Source organism: Phascolarctos cinereus, unplaced genomic scaffold (assembly GCF_003287225.1).
Source record: "Phascolarctos cinereus isolate Bilbo 61053 unplaced genomic scaffold, phaCin_HiC Scaffold_3;HRSCAF=262, whole genome shotgun sequence".
NCBI classification, from domain to species: Eukaryota; Metazoa; Chordata; class Mammalia; order Diprotodontia; family Phascolarctidae; genus Phascolarctos; species Phascolarctos cinereus.
Window position 1 is genome coordinate 260,320,610 of NW_027555736.1, and position 23,042 is coordinate 260,343,651.

General features: G+C 35.0%; 1 protein-coding gene across 3 annotated transcripts in view; it reads left to right on the forward strand.

The window, feature by feature from the left end:
* The window catches only part of TMX1 (thioredoxin related transmembrane protein 1), a 47,032-nt gene extending 38,034 nt beyond the window's left edge, over positions 1 to 8,998 (forward strand). Inside the window, exons 4-10 of one of the 3 annotated variants that reach the window (XM_078151587.1) lie at positions 62 to 190; positions 1,104 to 1,149; positions 1,246 to 1,347; positions 1,464 to 1,533; positions 4,983 to 5,128; positions 7,788 to 7,844; positions 8,491 to 8,998. In XM_078151587.1, the coding sequence (XP_078007713.1) occupies positions 62 to 190; positions 1,104 to 1,149; positions 1,246 to 1,347; positions 1,464 to 1,533; positions 4,983 to 5,128; positions 7,788 to 7,844; positions 8,491 to 8,502 (562 nt within the window). In that variant the 3' untranslated portion in view covers positions 8,503 to 8,998. Of the gene's footprint in view, positions 1 to 61; positions 191 to 1,103; positions 1,150 to 1,245; positions 1,348 to 1,463; positions 1,534 to 4,982 lie in introns of all 3 variants that reach the window. The other 2 variants (XM_078151586.1, XM_020980228.2) reach the window with 2 other exon arrangements.
* The last annotated feature ends 14,044 nt before the right edge of the window (positions 8,999 to 23,042 follow it).

Consider the following 23,042-nt stretch of genomic DNA (forward strand, 5'->3'; position numbering starts at 1 on the left):
TATATATGACAGCTGTAATTTATGATTTGGAGTCTGATATTCTTTTTATTTTTTTACATAGCTGTAGAGACGGAGAATTTAGAAGATATCAAGGCCCCAGGACTAAAAAGGACTTTATAAGTTTCATAAATGACAAAGAGTGGAAAAATATTGAACCTATTTCTTCATGGTTTGGGCCAGGTTCTTTTCTGTAAGCATTTTTGGATTTTTACTCCTCCCTTCTAGATTTTAAAGTATTAGTGACATTCTGAATATTGTAAAGTAATGACTTGGAAAAAAATTTACTGTGTATATGAAAAAAATATTAAATTTTAGTTTAAATCTCAGATTTCTAAAGTTTTTCCAGTTTGTGCTCCTACCGCATATAGGACTTGGACAGATGAGTTGATAAAATAGAAAGGAAAGGGGCATTCTCTAAAAGTGACTTGATTTTGCTTTTAGGAGCAGCAAAAAAAAAAAGCCTTTAAGAACTAGGTGATAAACCAAAGTAGGAAGGAGTGAGTGTACAGCATAATTTAAAAAATTGTAAAGTGTATTTTCATTATGATGCCATGATATAGAACAATCAGATTGCTTTTCACTAAAGAAGTAAAAAATTTGGAGGGAGGGAGATAGGGAGTAGCTTAAAGTCATTTTGAAACATGGACTACTCTGGGGATATATTTTGGTCTGAGTATGGAGGCTCATTGAATGTCCTGTGAATCTGCTACCGACATTATTGTGATTTACTATTGTGAAAACAATATCATTAAGAATAGAGAAAACTACATTTTTCAAATCTTCAATTCTCTGGGGTTGGGGGAGAGAAAAAAATGTATAAACTTTGATGGATTCTTACTTAGAAATACACACACATTTGTCTGATATTAAAAATATGCAAAAAATGACTCAAAGGAGCAACCTACAAAGGAAATAAATTTTTATACTTAGGAGAAGGAAGATATGGTCAAAGAAATCAATAGCTATCTGTTCAGGGTATGGAGAAATCAGATAGTAACACTTTGTCAATAACTGCAGTTCCATCTACAGGCAGTTGTTTCAGTATAAATTCAGTAGACCCACCAATCTTGTCATGTTTTCTAATTATATATCTCTTATTTTAGGATGAGCAGCATGTCAGCTCTTTTTCAGCTGTCTATGTGGATTAGGGTATGGGCTTAAATCTTCTTTCAGTTTTAAACAATTTGCTACTCTGTTGAAATGACCGGTTTCTTAGTTTACTCTTTATTCTCTTTAAAAATTTAGACTTGCCATAACTATTTTACAGAAGACCTTAAAATACCAGTTTGGGGATCCTATGCAATTTTTGCCTTAGCAACTCTGTTCTCAGGCCTAATACTAGGACTTGTGAGTATACCTTTTCTCAGATTGTTGGGAATATGAATTTATAGAACTTTTATGAGATAAAATTTGAGTTATCTATAACTAGATGCTCTAATTTCTCTCATTTTTTCTGGTTACAGATTATGGTATTTGTGGCAGACTTCCTTTGTCCTTCAAAAACGAATAAACCACTGCAGTATCCTTATTCAAGTAAGTATATTTTTAGATTAATTTAAACTTTTTGAGTGTTTTGTGATGTCTTATTAATTAACAGACATGCTAAGGTATTGCAGAATCCTAGAGTGAAAATATTTGTTCTGAAATCTAGCATAACAAAGGGGGAAGTATGCTTATTTCCCCAAAGGAATCTTACCAAAAATCTCCTCTTCAGCCATTGTCTTTTTCTTAGCTTATAGAACTTTACTAGAAGTAGCTCAGAAGCTAAAGAACCATATAGACCCAAGTATCTATTAAAACAATATATTGTTTGCCTCCAAAGAATGAGAATATCCAAGGTGACTTATCCCCTCAAAACCTGAAAGACCTGTTGGTAAGACTAAATTGTTAGTGTCAAGAGATCCTAATTTCACTTGCCCTCCCATTATTCCCTCCTTCCCTTCCTCCTTCACTGTTTCCCTGCTTTTCAGATAACAAGTAGTCTTTTTTCTAAGACTAGTTTATTATAATCACTCACAATCATTTTCATTTGCTTGGAAGAGGAGAGGAAGGGCAAATAGGCTCAGTAAATAGGACCACATACTAAGGGCCATGCTGGCCCCTCCACTCAGAGAATATTTCTCTTTAAGACTTTATTAGGGATCTGGAAAAGGAACTCATCCTCCAACTGATCGATTCCTTTTTTCCCTTGGAGATGATGACTCAGAACTCAGATCAAAAATGTTGAATCCAGAACTATTAAGTAATATAAGACAGATATAATTAATAGTTCCGGATTCAACATTTTTAATCAGTCATTGACAAACTGTACTGAGTCCAGGGGGCACACAAGTCAACATGTCATATTAGGATTGGGTAAAGGAACTGTAATTAATTAATTTGAAGAAGAATAAGGTTGATGTGATAGTTGTTTCAGATATTTGAAAGATTATCATGTGAAAGAGGGATTTAAACTTCTCCTTTATCTTGGAAAGCAGAATTAGGTTTAAGAGATAAAAGTTACAAGGAAGAAGATTTCAACTCAAGTCATAAGCAGAAACTTCCTTACGATTTACACTTCTTAAAATGTGGAATTGACTGTGTTCAAGAAAAAAATTTTTTTTAATTTATTTTGATTTATCAACAATCACTTCCATAAGCTTTTGAAATTTAAATTTTTCTCCCCCTCCCTCTCCAAGATGGCATGCAATCTGACATAGGCTATACATATACATTCCTTTTAAACATATTTTCACGTTAGTGATGTTGTAACGAAGAATAGGAACCACCAGAAAGAGGAAACAAAACACAGCAGAAGAAAAAAAAAGCAAATTAGTATGCTCTGATCTGCGTTCAAACTCCATAATTCTTTCTTTGGATGTGGATAGCATTTTCCATCATGAGGCCTTTGGAGATGTCTTAGATCCTTATATTGCTGACAAGGGTTAAGACTTATCAATATTAGTCATCACACAACATGGCTGTTACTGTGTACAATGTTCTCCTGGCATGCAAGTCTTTCTAGGTTTTTCTGAAGTCTGCCTGTCCATCATTTCTTATAGCACAATAATATTCCATTTCATTTATATACCACAACTTGTTCAGCCATTCCCCAACTGATGGGCATCCTCTCAATTTCCAATTTTTTGTCACCACAAAAAGAGAAAAGAGCTGCTATAAATATTTTTGTACATGTGGGTCCTTTTCCCATTTGTATGACCTCTTTGGGATATAGCCCTAGAAGTGCTATTGCTGGGTCAAAGGGTATGCACGTTTTTATAGCCCTTTGGGCATAGTTCCAAATTGCTCTCCAAAATGGTTGGATCAGTTCACAACTCTACCAACAGTGCATTTTAGTGTTCCAGTTTTCCAACATCTCCAACATTTATCTTTGTCTTGTTTTATCATGTTATCCAACCTGATAGGTGTGATGTGGTGCCTCAGAGTTGTTTTGATTTGCATTTCTCTAAGCAGTAGTGATTTGGAACATTTTTTCATATGACTAAAGATAACTTTAATTTCTTCCTCTGAAAACTGCTTCTCCATATCCTTTGACCAAATTTATCAATTGAGGAATGACTTATATTCTTATAAATTTGACTTAATTCTCTATATATTTTAGAGATGAGGCCTTCATCAGAGAGACTGGTTGTAAAAATTCTTTCCCAGTTTTCTACTTTCCTTCTAATCTTGGTTGCGTTGGCTTTGTTTATGCAAAACCTTTTCAATTTAATGTAATCAAAGTTATCCATTTTGCATTTTGTAATGTTCTCTATCTCCTGTTTGGTCATGAATTCTTCTGTTCTCCATAAATGTGACAGGTAAACTATTCCTTGCTCTCCCAGTTTACTTATAGTATCAGCCTTTATATCTAAATCATGAACGCATTTTGACTTTTGTTTGGTATATGGTGTGAGATTGTGGTCTATGCCTAGTTTCTGCCATATTCTTTTCCAGTTTTCCCAGCAGTTTTTGTCACAGAGTGAATTCTTATCCCAGAAGCTGGAGTCTTTGGATTTATCAAATAATAGATTACTATGTCATTGACTACTGTGTCTTGCGTACTTAACCTATGCAAGATTGATCACTCTATTTCTTAGCCAATACTGAGCAGTTTTCATGATGGCTGCTTTATAATGCAATTTAAGACCTGGAACAGCTAGGCCACCTTGATTTTCTTTTCATTAGTTCTCTTCATATTCTGGACCTTTTGTTCTTCCCAATAAATCTTATTTTTTCTAACTCTATAAAATAATATTTTGGTAGTTTCATTGGTGTGGTACTTAATAAGTAAATTAGCTTAGGTAGAATTGTCATTTTTATTGTATTAGCTCAGCCTACCCATGAGCAACTGATATTTTTCCAGTTATTTAGATCTGACTTTATTTGTGTGAAAAGTGTTTTGTAGTTGTATTCATATAGTTCCTGGGTTGATTTCGGTAGGTAGACTCCTAAATATTTTATGTCTACAGTAACTTTAAATGGAATTTCTCTTTCTATGTCTTGCTGTTGGACTTTGTTGGTAGTATATAGAAATGCCAGTGATTTATGTGGGTTTATTTTTTAGCCTGCAATGTCAAGAAAATTTTGTTACAATTCTGACTGTGCTTGTTATCCTAACACTGTGGTGGATAAGGCGTTCTCTATTTCTGAATGCCTTTAAGGAGAAACTGAATGACTACTTGGAATATTATACTTTACAAAGCAGTGTTCTAGAATGCACCAGTTTTTCCAGTATACCATGAAAACGAGAATCTTATTTTACTTCTTCCTTCTTATACTATCTGCTATTCTATCTTACACTGTGCATAAATAAACGTCTAAAGAGTTTATAATAACTAATTGTTGTTGGAAGTCTAAGCTCTTCATAAATAAGAATTGAAGCAATATAATTGCTTATAAATTTTTATTTTACTTTGTAGATCTCTAAATTGTTCAGTAAAATTTCTTAAACTTCATAAGACTTCATAAACTAATTATGTATGTCCTTTTTTTTCTTTAAGAAAAACTACCACCAGAATCTTCCCATCTTTTGAAAAAATTGGAACAAAAACAAGAGGAAGATGAAGAGGATCATTCAGATGATGAATCGGAGAACAAAAATCCATCTAAAAAAGGCTTTTCACAGACTGCAATGAGACAACGCATTGTCAGTCCTCTTTCAGTAGTGGATAAGTCTTAGTGATTAGTTAATGTAAAAGTTATTATTTTGACAAAAATATAAAGAATGATAAATGATAATCTAATGTTTTGGCTTGAAAAAACTGACTTGTACATTGTGGCAGTTAGATATCTTTTCAATAAATTCAGCAGTTTACTTTTAAAAAATACTTTTAGTGTCTGGAATGGAATCCTGAAAGAGGCTTTGAAAACAGTCTGGTGACTCAACCAGTTCCTTAAAATAGAAGAACCTGGTGTCAAACAATAAGATAGATATCTTTCTTTCTTTAATTATAACTTGTTTACCCTTTAGGGGAATTTAAAGAATTTATACTAATCAGTTCTAGAGAAAACATTTGTAAAACTTCTTAGTTTCACTTTTGGAAAAAATTAAGGAAAACTCTTCACTGTAAGTGAGAATTTTTCTTAGTGTCTTGTAAAGAAAATATATTTCACAGTAAACTTTTATCTTTTGTAGTGATGTAGGCCAAATGTCTCCCCTATATTAATATTGTTAATAAAAATGACTGATTTTAATAATACTACTTCCTATACATGGTAACAATTAATAATAGAAACTTAGTGATCATAAATTCTATTATTATAATGTCTTAATTTCACCTAAAGTCAGCAATCAATGGCTTTTTTGGGTTATTTTCTATAGTTAAAAACTCCCTTCTGCAAAAGATATTTTTTATACATTTCTTTAATTACACATTTTCTTACATTCCAAATTATATTTTAACTTGATTACTCAAGATTAAATTTATTTCATTTCCTGTGACCTAAAGATCTATTTTCTTAGTCTATGATCCTGTGATCTTTCTGAGGTGAAAGTAAACATTTTTCATATTATTTGGGATTTAAACTGTTCTCAGAGAAAAACAATGTTTTGAATTTGAGATAATTCAGGAACTAACAAGCTATTTTTATAAATTTCCTTTAAAAAGGAAATTAACTTTGTGCAAATGAAAGTATTAAAATATGCATAAAATTTTAGCATTGTCTTTTGATAATTGAAATCACTCAAGCAGACCTATTTGAATCTTGTGTCATTACTACTATGATTTTCATTTAAATTACTTTTGACAGAAAAATAAAAATTGCTGATAATTTGGTATCTGAACTACTCTGGGGCAAACAACATTTAAAATTTTAAGCTATTCAGAAAATATTTTTAACATCTAAGTATTTTAAAATTAGTATTTGATAGTAACTAGCAAAAAAAACCAACCCAAACCCAAGGTTTGCTACTCATATTGGAAAAAGTATTTTACATTTAGTAATTTTGATGTATTTTGTCTTCATTAAAGAAAGTTCCTAATTAATTTTTGCCAAGCTTAATATATATTGTTATAGAGTTTTTTTAAATAACATTTCCAAGTTTTTTGAAAAAAGCAACATTCCATTTTTTTAATATCTTAATTTATTATAAAAGTAATTACTTCACATGACTGGAGAATCGTATATACATACATATATACATACACATATATATGTAATTTATATTCATAATTTGGAGAGTTGCAACCTAAAAAATGTGACTTGAAAGGAAAATAAAGATACAGGGAAGACTGAAACTTACCTGAGAAAAATACCTTAGATCTCTTTCAAAAACAATCTTCCTTTTGTATCCTTCTAGATACTGTTGACATGAGGCTACTTTTTATTTAATATTCTTTAAAAGATTTTCTTTTAAAATAATGAATATTCTCAAACTAAAGCCTTCTGAATTTCAAGAATGACCTAACATTTGATAAGACACTGTATTAAAAATTACTAAACAACAGTCTATAAATTTTTCTAAACATTTTACTAACAAAAAATGAAACTACTTTTTACTTGTATAGTAAAACAAAATAAAGCTAATTGATTTGTATTTGTAAGAAGTGTTCAAAGGAATACTTGAATGCATTTCAATGTATCACTTTCTTGGGGAGGGGATTGTTTTGTTTCTTAATTAAGAAACATCCCATTTTGGATAATAATTTTCTTTTTCTTCCTAAACCATTTTGTTTTTAATGATTGATGCCCTGTGGAAGGTGTAAGATAGTTGGTTATAGTTGTCTTTCCATTGTAGTGGATAGAATCATAATGATTGCTATGGAAAGAGAATAGCTTTTTTTTTTTTGATCCTGTCCCAGCTAAGAAAACAACCTCAGAGGAGACCATGATTTTTGAAAGCTATGTTCTCTCTCTGATATTTTTATATTTTCCAGATAATTTTATGTCAACTGCATCATCTTAATATTTTTAAATTAAATTTTATTTCATTTTTACGAAGATTTGCTATCTATTCTTCCCACCCTCCACTCACAAAACAAGTTAAAACAAAACCCGTTTTATAAACTTGTATAGTCAAGCAAGACAAATTCCCTAATTGGCTATGTCAAAATCTGGACTCTGAGATAGATTCTGAGTCTGTCACCTCTTTATCCAGAGGTATATACCATGTGCCATCATGATACCTCTGGAACTGTGGCTGGTCTTTATGTTTATCAGTTCCCTGAAGCTTTCAAAATTGTTTCTTTTGATAGTGTTGTTGTTACTGTATAAATTGTTTTCCTAGTGCTTCTCACTTCACTCTATCAATTCATACAAGTTTCCATAGATTTCTCTCAAGCCATTCTCTTTATCATTTCTTACAGTGTTATAATGCTCCATCATATTCATATACTATAATTTGTTCAGTTATTCCTGAATTGGTGAGTACCCCCAACTTCCAATTCTTTGTCACCACAAAAAAGCTGTTATAACTGTTTTTCTACATGTGTCTTTTTCCCCTTTCTTTGCTCTCCTTGTGATTCCCTAGTTTCTTCCATTTTACCCAGCAACTTTTGTCAAATACTGAGTTTTTACTTCAATGGTTGAGATCTTTGGGCTGACCAAATAATAACAACTATGCATGTTTACTTTTGTACATAATTTGTTATCACTAACTACATTCTCTTTCTTAACTAGTATCAAGATGTTTTTATGCCCTAGTATGTGGTCCTTTTTTTCTTACATGTCATCTGTAGTGCTTTTAAGTATTATATAGTTTCCGTGCTTATCTCATCACCATATCACTTTTTCCTATTGCCTTGTCTGATATAATTGCTACCTTTATTTTTTTAAAAATGAATTTGGAATAATTCTGACCAAGTTCCTTATTTTAACTTTATGTGAATCTTTATGTTTCATTTTTGTGTGATTGTGTGTATTTAAATACCATATTGTTAGGTACTAGTTTGTATAACCAATTCCTTTTTATTTATTTCCTTTTTATCCAATTTACATTTATTATTATGACTGTTAGTTTTGTATTTCCCTCTATTATATCCTCTTATACTTTATCCTTTTCCTTCCCAGCATCTTTCTTGACAAAGAAAAAGAAGGTTGAGAATAAAGAAGATATTTGATAATTACTAATTGAAGTAAACTGTTCTCTTATCTCTGCTTTTCCTCACCCTTCAAGTTTGTTTTGCTTTTGGCTGGAGGAACCAGTTCTAGTCTCCTTTTTATACGTCACTGTGCTTTCCATCCTCCTTTATCTCTATTGAGTTTAATAACCAGATGAGATATTCAGAAAGCATTTTGCACAGTGCCTGGCTTAATAAATGTTTTTTATTTCTTTCTAATTTCTAATGTAGTTCCACACCAAACTTTTTATGTATGTATATGTATTTGATCTTCCTTCAAAGAATAAGGTTTGTGAGATGCCTGGTCCCCCAACCTTATCATTAATGTTTGTATAATCTTTTCACATAGTTTATTTACATGATATAGTATGCGTCTCATCCTTTTTCCTCTTTTCATCTGTATTGAATTTCTTTTCCATATCTTTTTTCCCCCATTAAAACCAGCAAAACTATTCAAAGTCCCTGTGTTTGTCTTAATTTAGCTTCTCTATTACCCTTGAAGGCATTCAGATTCTGGAGGGGCATCAGTGTGTTTTCTCTTCCCCCCTATTAGTATTAAGCAGTTAGTCATCATTTAGCCTCTTCTAAATGCTCAAATATATTTACCTTTATAAGTTGCTCTTATCTCTGGTGCTTGCATTTCAGAGTTTCTGCTTAGTACTTGTCTTTGCATTATGAAAATTTGAGTGTCCCTCTGGTCCATTGATAATGCATTTTCTCCCTTATAATAGATTACACTCAGTTTTACAGGTAAGTTATTTTTTAGTTGGAAGCCCTTGTCTATTACATTTTGGAATATTGTTTGAGAAGACTTTTACTCTTTTACGGTAATTTGGGGTCCTTGGTACTTTAACTTTCACTTTCTGGTTGTTTGCAATATTTTTCTATTCCTTGGAAGCTTGGAGTTTTGTTTCTGACATAACTTCCATATTCATGAAGTATAATTTATTATCGTAGTCTATTGACTTTCCAATCTCCTACTGCCTTTTGTACTAATCCTTGCTCTTGATTTACACTGTAATTTGCAGTTTCTTAATCTCTCATTTCTCTACTAGGCCATCAACCCTGCATTATCTATACTCTCCTTTCTCCATCTTTATTACTTGGTGAATCACTTCAAACTGACATTTCCATCTTCTCTTAATTGCCTTGCCTCCTTATCATCAATTATGTGCCCTGCCAAGCCTTAGTCTTGGATCATTCCCACCATGAACTGCCTTTGCTCCTGTGCATGTACTGCTAAAAGGGGGAGAAAATTAAGCAACTGTGCTGACTGGGTTCACTATAAATTTATGCTACAAACCCTCAACTGGGCCCTTTCTGCTAGGCCTTCTTTTTATACCTCTCTCATTAATTCACTATCCCACTCACCATAGAAGTTCTCCAAAACTTTTCATCCTTCCTCAAACTTTCCATGGCAACTTCTTCCCCACCCTCTCAACTAAAAAACTTGCTGCCTTATTTCTTATCCAGTCAGTTATTCTTTCATTTTATTGTTACATCCATTCATATTTAAAGTTATGAATTAATTTTATTTTACTCCATCTGTCTTTAAAATTGGGTTAAAGAATTAGAGGATTTCCTGGAGCCAAGATGGCGGAGTAAGCTGTAAATTGCTCTCACTTTCTCTTATTGACCTCTAAAAAACCCAAAAAATAGTGACCCAGGAAAAATCCTGAAACAGTGGAGACAGAGGAAAGACAGGGAGAAGCAGTCTTTTAGTCTGGGAAACTTGGAGGATCTCCAAGAAAGGTCTTCTATTTGGATTAAATAAGGAGTGCAGTCCAGGACGGACAGCATCCCAGCAAGCCAGCATCAAATCCACCTCAGCAAACCATCAGGAGATCCTGAGTGCCAGGATGGTGGAGCAGACAACTGCCAACAGCAGGAACCCCCACGTGCTTTAGCATAGCCAGGGGAACTGACAGACTCCAGGTTGGAGCAGCCCCAAGCAGGCAGCCATCCATCAGTGGCTGACCTCCTCATGTTTCAGTGTACCTCTGGACGAGTAGGCACCTTCCAGTAGCCGAACCTCCGTGTGCTTCAGTGCACCTCCAAGCAGGCAGGCATCCTCCAGCAGCCAAAACCTCACCTTGCTTCAGTGCACCCTGAGTGGGCAGGTGTCCTCCAGCAGCCAGACCTCCCTGTGCTTCAGTGTAGCCCAGGGAAAGCACAGAAAAGTCCCCCTGGCCTAAGCACACACCAGGCACCACGAGTAGGACCCCAGCTCTGCACCAGGTAAGCTGCTAGACCCCTACACCCTCCTGCCCCCAATACCTGAGGGCCCAGTACACAAAGCAAGTGACCAGACACTTGAAACCCGGCACAAGAAGCTTGGGACAATGCCTCATCTGCCGTAGGAGAACTCAACTTTAAAAGTCATGAAATAGGCAAAAAAATGAGCAAGAAGGAAAAATGAACCTTGATCATAGACAATTACTATGGTGACAGGGAAGATGAAAACACAAACTCAAAGGAGGAAAACATTGTCAATATACCTACAACTGATTAAAGGGAAATATGAATTGGTCCCAAGCCCAAAAAAAGCCTTCTTGGAAGAGCTCAAGAAGGATTTTAATAGTCAAATAAGAGAAGCAGAAGAAAAATTGGGAAAAGAAATGAGAAGTATGCAAGAGAGAGTCAATAGTTTGAAAAAACGACAAAAATTGAAGAAAAAAGCTCCTTAAAAAATGCAATTGGCTGAATGGAAAAGGAGGTATAAAAAGGTACTAACGAGAAGACCTTAAAAAGTAGAATAGGCCGAATGGAAATGGAGGTACAAGGAGGTACAGAAGCTAATCGAGGAAAACAATTCGTTAAAAAGTAGAAATGGGCAAGTGGAAACTAATGACTATATGAGACATCAAGAATCAGTCAAAATCAAAAGAATGAAAAAATAGAAGATGTAAAATACTTCATTGGAAAAACAACTGACTTGGAAAATAGATCCAGGCCACATAATTTAAGGGAGGCTGTACTGCATGATCTACCTGAAAGCCATGATTCAAAAAAAAAAAAAAGCCTGGACAGCATCTTTTAAGAAATTGTTAAGGAAAACTGACCTGAGGTCTTAGAAGAGAGGGTAAAATAGTCATTGAAAGAATCCACTGATCACCTCCTGAAAGACATCCCAAAATGAAAACTCCAAGGAATATTGTAGCCAAATTCCAAAAAATACTGCAAGCAGCCAGAAAGAAACAATTTAAATAAAAATGAAAACACTGGATTATGCAGGACCTAGCAGCTTCTACGTTAAAGGATCAGTGAGAGGGCTTGGAATATGATATTCCAGAAGGCAAAGGCGCTTAGATTATAACCAAGGGTCAACTACCCAGCAAAATTGATCATAATCTTTCGGGGGAGGAGATGGACATTCAGTGAATTGGGGACTTCTGGACCTTCCTGACAAAAAGACCAGAGCCCAACAAGAAAATTTGGTCTTCAAATACAAGACTCAAGTGAAGCGTAAAAACGTAAATAGGAAAGAAGGGGGGGGGGGAAACATTATTCAATAAAGGGTAAACTGTTTACATCCCTGCATGGGAAGATGATACTTGAAACTTGAGAACTGTATCGTTATTACAACATTTAGAAGGGGTATACGTAGACAGTGTGGGTATAAGTTAATTTTGATGTGATGATGATAAAAAGGGGTGAAAAAAATATTGTACGGGGAGAGGAGAGGAGGAGACAGAAAAGGGTGAATTACATCACATGAAATGGTGCAAAGACATATTACAGTAGAGGGGAAGTAGGGAGGGAGGTGAGCGTTGTTTGAACCTTACTGTCATCAGATTTGGCTCAAAGAAGGAATAACATAATCAGGTGTAGAAATCTGTAGGAGGGGTAGAGGGAAAAAAGTGGGATGGGAAGGCAGAAGGGATGGAAGAAGTAGGGGAAAGCAAAGGGAAGGAGGCTGACAGAAGTGAGGGTGGATAAAGGGAGGTGGTGATGAGAAGCAAAACACGAGTAGTGAATGGGAGAAAGGTGAGAGAAAACCATAAACGGGGGAAATAGGAGAGGAAGACATAATTAGAAATCATGATTGTCAGGGTAGGTGGTGCAGTAGATAGAGGACCAGCCCTGTAGTCAGGAGGACTTGAGTTCAAATTTGGCCTCAGACCAAACACCTGACACTACCTGTGTGACCCTGGGCAAGTCAACCCCAACTGCCTAAAAAAAAAAAATTTAAGAAACCATGATTATGAATGGGATGAAGTCTCCCATAAAATGGAAGCAGATAGAGTAGATTAAAAACCATAATCCTACCATATGTTATCTACAGGAAATACATTTGAAGCAGAGAGGTTATACACAGAGTGAAGATAAAAGGCTAACCCAGAATATGAGTCAGCTGAAGTAAAAAAAAAAAAAAAGCAGGGGTAGCAATCTCGATCTCAGATGAAGCAAAAGCAAAAATAGATCTAATTAAAAGAAATAAGGAAGGAAACTACATCCTGTTAAAGGGTACCATAGACAAAGTAATATGCACCAAGTGGTATAGCATCCAAATTTTTAGAAGAGAAATTAAGGGAGTTACAGGAAGAAATAGACAACAAAACTATGCTAGTGGGGGACCTCAGCCTACCTCTCTTAGAACTAGATAAATCTAACCACAGAATAAGCAAGAAAGAAGTTAAGGAGGTGAATAAAATCTTAGAAAAGTTATGACATAGTAGACCTCTGGAGAAAACTGAATGGAGGTAGAAAGGACTATACCTTTTTCTCAGAGGTATATGGCACCAACACAAAAATCAGCCATGTTATTAGGGTATAAAAACCTCACAACCAAATGCAGAAAGGCAGAAATATTAAATGCATCCTTTTGAGATCATGATGCAATAAAAGGTATATGCAATAAAGGGCCATGGAAAGAGACTAAAAATTAATTGGAAACTAAATAATCCTAAAGAAGGAGTGGGTCAAACAAATCATGGAAACAGTCAATTTCATCAAAGAGTGACAATAATGAGACAACATAACACTTATGGGATGCAGCCAAAGTTCTTAAGGGAAATTTTATCTCTAAATGCATATATGAATAAAATAGAGAAAGAGGAGGTCAATGAATTGGATATGCAACTAAAAAAGCTAGAAAAAGAACAAATTTAAAATCCCCAATTAAATACTAAATTCGAAATTTTGAAAATCAAAAGAGATTAATAAAGTTGAAATAAAACTGTTGAACTAATAAAACTAAGCTGGTTTTATGGGGGGGGAACAAATACAGCTTTGGTTAATTTGATTTAAAAAAATTTCTGATATCAAAAACAAAAAAGATGAATTCGCCACCAATGAAGAGGAAATTAAAACAATAATTATGCACTATTTTGCCAATAAATCTGACAATCTAAGTGAAATGGGTGAATATTTACAAAAACAAAATAACTTGCCAGATTAACAAAAGAGGAAATTAAATACTTAAATAATTCCATTTCAGAAAAAGAGATTGAACAAGCTATCAATGATCTCCTTAAGAAAAAATCTCCAGGGCCAAATGGATTTACAAGTGAATTCTATCATTTAAATAACAATTCCAAAACTATGTAAACTGTTTGGAAAACATAGGTGAAGAAAGAGTCCTACCAAATGCCTTTTATGACACAAATTTGGTGCTGATATGTAAACTGGGAAGAGCCAAAACAGAAAAAATTATAGACCGGTCTCCCTAATGAATATTCATTGAAGACCTTTAAGTAAAATATTAGCAAGAGATTACAGCAACTTACAGCAATCACAAGGGTAACACACTATGACTAGTGGGATTTATACCAGGAATGCTGTACTGGAAGAGCCAAAACAGAGAACGAAAATTATAGACCGATTTCCCTGATGAATATAGATGCAAAACTTTTAAATAAAGTATTAGTAAGGAGATTACAGCAACTTATCATGAGGATAATACACCATGGCCAGGTGGGATTTATACCAGGAATGCAGGGCTGGCTCAATGTTAGGAAAACTATCAGCATAATTGACCATATCAATGACAAAATTAATAGAAATCATAGGATTATTTCAATAAATGCAGAAAAAGCTTTTGACAAAATACAACACCCATTCCTATTAAAAAACACTATAGAGCACAGGCATCAATGGAGTTTTCCTTAAGATGGTAAGTAGCATCTATCTAAAATCATCAACAACCATTATATGTAATGAGGATAAGCTAAAAGCATTTCCAGTAAGATGAGGGGTGAAACAAGGATGTCTATTATCACTGCTGTTATTCAATATTTTATTAGAAACGTTGGTTGTAGTTAGAAGAGTAGAAAAATAAATTGAAGGAATCAGAATCCACAACAAGGAAACAAAACTATCACTCTTTGCAGATGACTTGATGGTATACTTAGAGTATCAACTAAAATACTACTTGAAACAACTACTTTAGCAAAGTTGCAGGATGTAAAATGAACCCACATAAATCATTGGCATTTCTATATACTACTAACAGAGCCCAGTAGGAAGAAATAGAAAGAGAAATGCCATTTCAAGTAACTCTGGACAATATAAAATATTTGGGAGTCTACCTGCCAAAGACAAACCCAGAAATTATATGAACACAATTACAAAATGCTTTTCACACAAAGTCAGATCTAAATAATTGGAAAAATATCAGCTGTTATAGGTAGGCTGAGCTAATATAATAAAAATGACAGTTCTAGGGGCAGCTAGGTGATGCAATGGAGTCAGGAGGACCGGAGTTAAAATTTGGCCTCAGACACTTGACATGTCACAAGCCCAAATGCCTCACCAAAAAAGCAAAAAAAGACTTCTACCTAAATTAATTTACTTATTCAGTGCCATACCAATCAAACTACCACAATTATTTTGTAGAGCTAGAAAAAAATAACAAAATTCATCTGGAAGAGCAAAATGTCTAGAATATCAAGGGAATTAATGAAAATTAATGCAAGGGAAAATGGCCTGGCTGTACCAGATTCAAAACTGTATTACTGTTTGAGAAAAACTGCTGGAAAAACTAAAAAACAGTCTGGCAGAAACTAGGCATAGACCAACATCTTATAACAAGATAAGGTCAAAATAGGTACGTGATTTAGACATAAAAACTGAAAGTATATGCAAATTAGGAGAGCAAGGAATCATGTACCTGTCAGATCTATGGAGAAGGGAAGAATTTATGACCAAATGAGATAGAGGACATTATGAAATGCAAAATGAATAGCTTTGATTACATTAAATTGAAATGTTTTTGCACAAACAAAGCCAATGCAACCAAGATTAGAAGGGAAGCAGAAAGCTGGGAAACAATTTTTATAGCCAGTGTCTCTGATGAAGGCCTCATTTCTCAAATATATAGAGAACTGAGTCAATTCCATAAGAATACAAGTCATTCCCCAATTGATAAATGGTCAAAGGATATGGATAGGCAGTTTTTAGATGAATAAATTAAAGCAATCTATAGTTATATGAAAAAATGCTCTAAATCACTATTCATTAGAGAAATGCAAATTAAACAACTCTGAGATACCATCTCACACCTATCAGATCGGCTAACATGACAAAACAGGAAAATAACAAATGGAGAAGATGTGGAAAAATTGGAACACTAATGCGTTGTTGGTAGAGTTGTGAATTGATCCAACCATTCTGGTGAGCAATTTGGAACTATGCCCAAAGGGCTATAAAACTTATATCTGTATCCCAAATACATCATGAAAAAGGGAAAAGGATTCACATGTACAAAAATGTTTATAGCAACTCTTTCTGTGGCGGCCAAGAATTGAAAATTGAAGAGATGCCCTTCAATTGGGAATGGCTGAACAAGTTGTGGTATATGAAGTAATGGAATACTATTGTTCCATAAGAAATAATGAATAGATGGATTTCAGAAAAACCTGGAACGACTTGCATGAACTGATCCTGAGTAAAGTGAGCAGAACCAGGAAAACATTGTACGCAGTAACAACAACATTGTGTGATGACCAACTTTGATAGACTTATTTCTCAGCTATGGAATGATCTTAGACAATTCCAAAAGATAGAAAATGCTATCCACATCCAGAGAAAGAACTATGGAGTCTGAATGTAGATTGAAGCTGACTATTTTAACTTTTTTGCATTTTTTGTTTTTTCTTTCTTGTGGTTTTTCCTTTTTGTTCTGATTCTTCTTTACAACATGACTAATGTGGAAGTATGTTTAATGTGATTGTATATGTATGGCCTATGTTAGATCGTATGCCATCTTGGGGAGGGGGGGGAAGAGAGAGAAAATTCAAAACTCAAAATCTTATAAAAGTAAATGTTGAAAACTAAAAACATAAATATTTTAAAATTGGGTTCTAGTTATGATTCCCCCCTTTTTTCAGTAAATGCTCTATGTTCCTTTAGTTATTTTTTTTTAAAGTTGGCCCTGTTCCCACTGGCTCTCTTTACTACATGCTTGATCCCCGCCTCTCATTTGTTACCCCTTTCCCTTTTGGGTTTTGTTTATTAGTTCTTCTTTCCTATTCTTCATCTATATATTTCTACCTCTCTCTTTTCTTACATTAGGTATATTCCCCATTCTCTTCCCTTTTGCTAGTCCTGTTCATTCATTTTTGTGCGACCTTTGAGAAAGGATTTCTCTCTTCATTATCCATCTTTTCTGTGTACTCTATACCCTCTTGATTCATGACCCCTATAGTAATCTAGTCTCTCACTTTTCTCTATTCTTTATATAAACAAAGCTCCCAAGGTGTTCATTCTAGGTTCATTGTTAGCCCTGGATTTGACCCCCAGTGTATCACTTCTGTCCTCTTCTCTGTCTTGTTCTCTTAACCTTCCCCTTTTATACCCCCTCCCATATTGTAATATAGTCCCACAAAGAAGCATTCACCTGTAGGCAGGGTGTCTTCAGGTTCTGTCCATAATACTTTCTGTATACCACTTCACTGATGCCTCTCCCAGATTCCACCTTCACCCCTGTTTCCTTGTTTATATTTAGAAAGAAATCTCTACTGGTCTTTCTGTTGTTACTAGTTGTTGCTGTCTATATTTATTCACTCCTGCATTTTTTGTTGTTTTGGAGTGTTTGAGATTCAAATAATCTCTTCAGTCCTGATTTTCTTTCTAAAAAAAAAGTGTTGAGGCCATTCTCAGACAGCTCTGTTTTCTCCCCTTATCACATCAACTAGATGCCTTCTACCATTATCTCCTTTGCATACATCTCACATGAGAGTTCTATCCTTCTGCAAAGGGAGACACTCTCTGCATGGACAAGTGATCCCATTCCATCTCATTTCCAAAAATTACCTCTTCTATCATCCTTATGCACCTCAAATCTCTCTTAGTCTACTGAGTACTTCCTTACTGCCTAGAAACATGTCCATACCATCCCCACACTGAAACAAAATAAAATTCTCGATTGAGCCATCCATCCCTGCAAACTGTCATCCCGTATCTCTCTTGCATTTTGTAGCTAAATTCCTTGATAAGGCTGCCTGCAGACTGTCTCCAATTCTGTTCTCACTTTCTTCTTAAATCTCTATCGTCTGGCTTCTGACCTTATCATTCAACCAGAACTACTGTCTCCAAAGTTACCAATGATCTCTTTGTTGTGAAATCTAATGCTTTTTCTCTAATGATCTCAACCTTCTTGATCACTCTGAAACCTCTGACTCTATTGATCACCCTCTCCTCCTTGGTATTATTTTCTCTATAGATTTTTTGGATACTACTCCTGGTACTCTTACCTATCTGACTGCTCCTCAAGCTGTTTGGTTGGATCTGCAGGTCACTTCCACTCACCATGGGCCCACAGGGATCTCCTGGGCCCTCTTCTCCCTCTGTACTATTTCACTTGGTGATCTCATCTGTTTCCATGGATTCAATGATTTCTATTCTAATAATTCCCAAATCTGTTTATTCAGCCTTAAACTCTCTTCTGATCTCCAGTCTTATGTTTCCAAGTACCTATTGAAAATCTTCAACTGGATCACCTGTATTATCATCACCTCCCCAAACTTTCCCCTTCCAAACTTCACTATTATTGTTGAGAACACCACCATTCTCTCACTGCCCTATGGTTGCAATCTGTGTTTCATTCTTGACTTCTCACTCCCATCTTCCATAAACAATCTGTTGCCAAAGCCTGTCCATATACCTTTTGCAACAACCCTTGCATATACTCCCTTCTCTGATACAGCCACTACCCTGATGGAAGCCCTCGTGTCTTCACACCTGGATATTGAAATAGCTTGTAGTAGCTTGGTCTGCCTGCCACAAATCTTTTACCATTCCACTCCATCCTTCATTTAAACCATCAAAGTGATTTTTTTCTTTGTTTAATATCTAATTTTCAAATTCAGAATTTTCTCCTTCATTCCTGCCTTTCCACTACCCATTGAGAAGGCAAGCAGTATGATATCAATTACCTATGCAATATCATGCAAAATGTATTTCTGTATTAACCATGTTATAAAAAACAAGCAAGAAAAATAAAGTTAAAAAATTATACTTCAATTTGCATTCAGAGTTCATCAGTTCAACTTCTGGAGGTGGATAGCATCTTTCATTGTGTGCCCTTTGGAACTGTATTAAATCATTGTATTTATCAGAGTTGCTGAGTCTTTCACAGTTGATTATTGTTACAGTATTGCTGCTCCTGTGTACAGTATTCTGGTTCTGTTTTTCATATAGGTTTTTGTGAAATTATCCCCCTCATCATTTCTTATAGTAGAGTTGTACTCCATTACAATCATAGGCCACATTCCCCAACTGGTGGTCATCATGCTTAATTTCCAATTCTCTGCCACCACAAAAACAGTTGTGCCTGTGTACACATAGGTCCTTTTTCTGATCTCTTTGGGATACAAACTTAGTAGTAGTATCACTGGGTCAAAGGATATGCACAGTTTTATAGCCTTTTGGGCATAGGTCCAAATTATTCTCCATTTTTGCACCAGTTCACTACTCCAACAGTGCATTCCGCATGTTTGCCCCAATCCCTATGAACATGTTTTCCTTTTCTGTAATAGTAGCTGATCTGATAGGTGTGAGGTAATACCTCAGAGTTATTTTTATTTGCATTTCTCTAATCAATAGTGATTTAGAGCACTTTTTTCATGTGGCTATTGTTGGCATTGATTTTTTTTTTCTGAAAATTGCCTGTTCATATATCCTTTGACCATTTATCCACTGGAGAATGTTATTATTTTTATGCATTTTGCTCAGTTCCCTATATATTTTGAGAAATTATAGGCTTTTATGAGAGAAATTTGGTGTAAATTTTTTTTCCCTGACTCCTGATTTTCCTGCTAATTGTGTTTGCATTGGTTTTGTTTGTGCAAATTAATGTTATGTAATCAGAATTATCCATTTTATTTCCTATGATCCTCTTTCTTGTTTGGTCATAAACTCTTCCCTTATCCTACCTGATAAAATTTTCCACGCTCACCTAATTTGCTTATAATATCTTTTTTTAATGTCTAAATCACATACCCAAGCCATCAAAGTGATTTTCCCAAAGTGCAAGTCACCCTTTCATAAAAGTGCAATGGTTTATTATTGCCCACAGGATGAAATATAAAATCCTCTGATATTCAAAGTCCATCATAACAACCCCCCCCATACACACTTTTACAGTCTTATACCTTCTGCCCCCTTCTCCACTTTCTCTTCACTTCAGTGACACTAACCTTCTTAATATTACATGAAAAAGTCACTCCAACTCTTGGCTCTGGACATTTTCACTTGCTTTCCCCCTACTTGAAATGCTTTTCCTTTTCATCTCTGCCTTCTATCTTTTCTGACTTCCTTCAAGTTCTAGTTAAATTCCACCTTCTACAGAAAACCTTTCCCAATCCCTCTTTATTCTAATATGTGCCCTCCGTTAATTATTCCCTATTTATCCTGTATATAATTTTTTTTGTACGTAGTTTGCATGTTTTTTCCTCCATGAGTTCCTTAAGGACAAACTGTCTTTTGCCTTTCTCAGCACATAGCAGAATGTCTGGCATATAATAATAAATAGTGAATTATATTCCTGGATTTTTTTCAGTTTGAAGTTTCTTTCAAATGGTAAACTGAAGATTTTTTTTTTGGTCGTAAATTGACATTATTTAAGTTCAAGAACAGGTTATAAAGGGTGGGGGGCGGTGCACATTCAGAACAAAGAGTCAAAGATGGAGTCCTAGGAGAGAGGAAGGAGGGAGGAGACAAGGAAACCAGAGCCTCTCATTTGTGTCTGCTCTGTTTGGGGCTGATCCTGATTTATGAGCCTTGGTCTAGGGTACACAATGAAGCTCACTATAAGGTAAAGTTCCAGGGGGTACAGTTTTTGGAAAATATCAAGGGGTGGCCAAAGTTGCACATCCAACCAAAGGTTGGGACTGGTATTCTTGGATCAGCAGCACCACTTCCTTTTATGGAATTGAAGCATAGAAGTTTGATGAGTTCCAACCAACACATTTCAGCTCTTGTGGAACATTCTTGTAGTTAAAGTCTTCATGCTAAAGAATTTTTTCATCACCTCTCTCACTTCTTATACTCTGCTTCTAGTTTCTTGGAATATGCATCCAACTTGTAGGCTGCATGCTCAAGAGCTGCTACTTTCTCTCAAAGTGATTAGATCCAGATAAGGCTGAAACATTGTATATTTCTGGTTTAAGTCCTTTAGGTCTCTACTTATGTTTACTTCAATATCTTTCATTTCTAGATAGTTCAAACTGCCAGTTTGTTCATATTTTCCAGAAGTTTATAGTCTTCACTGGTGGCTGTCAGCTTGTCTGTCAAGTACATGGCCATTTTGGAGAACATGTCCTGGCACAGCCCTGGGATGTCCACCTTGGCAGGCTCCAGGCCTCTTTGGCTGTCTTCATCACTGTGTTGTCTAGGCTGGGAAAGGGAGGACAGAGAAAGGATGAAGGGAAGCATGGGGATAAGGGTGGAGAGAGGGGAGGGGAGGGAAGAGAAAGAAGAAGAGAAAGATGGTAAGAGAGGGGAGGGGAGGGGAAGGAAAAGGAGATGAAGGGAAGGTGGAGAAAGGGGAAAGGAGAGAGGAGAAAAAGGGAAGGGTGAAGAGTCTGAGAAGGAGATAAGGGAAAAGAAAACTGGATTCTTTCTATTTTCACTTTGCCTTCTGGTTCTAATAGGTCTAGGAATTTTTATTTTTTCTTGAAATTTGATGTTGGGATTTTTTTAAAATTAAAGTTTTTAGGGAGTCTAATGATTTTTAAATGTTCCATCCTCTATTAGTTTCTCAGATATGGCTGGAGCAATACATATCTTGTAGTCTAGGCTAGTTTTTCCCCTAATGGGCAGGGAAACTTTCTTCAAGTCTTGGTTGTTCCAGAGGGCTAATGCTCAAGTTGCATTGCTGTTTCTACCCCACTTTACATGAAAAGATAGTTTTCAAAATTCATTTTTACAAGATTTTAAGTTCCAAATTTTTCTCCCTCTCTCCCTTTCCCTCTTCCCAAGACAGCAAGCAATCTGATATAGGTTATATATGTCACTCATGTTAAATATATTTTCACATTAGTCATGTTGTGAAACAACAATCAGAACAAAAGGGAAAAACCACAAGAAAGAAAAAACAAAAAAAAGTTAAAATAGTCTGCTTTGATCTGCATTCAGACTACATAGTTCTTTCTCTGGATGTGGATAGCATTTTCCATCATGAATTTTTTGAAATTGTCTTGGATACTGTATTACTGAAAAGAGCTAAGTCTATCATAGTTGATCATTGCACAATGTTGCTGTTACTGTGTACAATGTTCTGGTTCTGCTCACTTCACTCAGTATCAGTTCATGTAAATCTTTCCAGGTTTTTCTGAAATCCACCTGCTCATCATTTCTTATAGCACAATAGTATTCCATTACATTCATGTACCACAACTTGTTGAGCCATTCCCCAATTGATGGGCATCTCCTCAATTTCCAATTCTTTGCTACCATAGAAAGAGCTGCTATAAATATTTTTGTACATGTGGATCCTCTTCCCCTTTTTATGATCTCTTTGGGATACAGACTTACTAGTGGTATTGATGGATCAAAGGGTAAGCACCATTTTAATAGCCTTTTGGGCATAGTTCCAAATTGCTCTCCAGAATGGTTGGATCAGTTCACAACTCTATCAACAATGCATTAGTATTCCAGTTTTTCCCACATCTTCTCCAACATTTATCATTGTCCTGTTTTGTCATATTAGCCAATCTAATAGGTATGAAATGATACCTCAAAGTTGCTTTAATTTTCATTTCTCTAATTAGTAGTGATTTAGAGCATTTTTTCCTATGACTATAGATAGCTTTAATTTCTTCATCTCAAAACAACCTGTTCATTTCCTTTGAGCATTTATCAGTTTGGGAATGACTTGTATTCTTATAAATTTGACTCAGTTGTCTATATATTTTGGAAATGAAGCCTTTATCAGAGATATTTGCTATAAAATTGTTTCCCAGCTTTCTGCTTTTCTTCTAATTTTGATTGCATTGGTTTTGTTTGTGCAAACCCTTTTTAATTTAATGTAATCAAAATTATCCATTTGCATTTCATAAT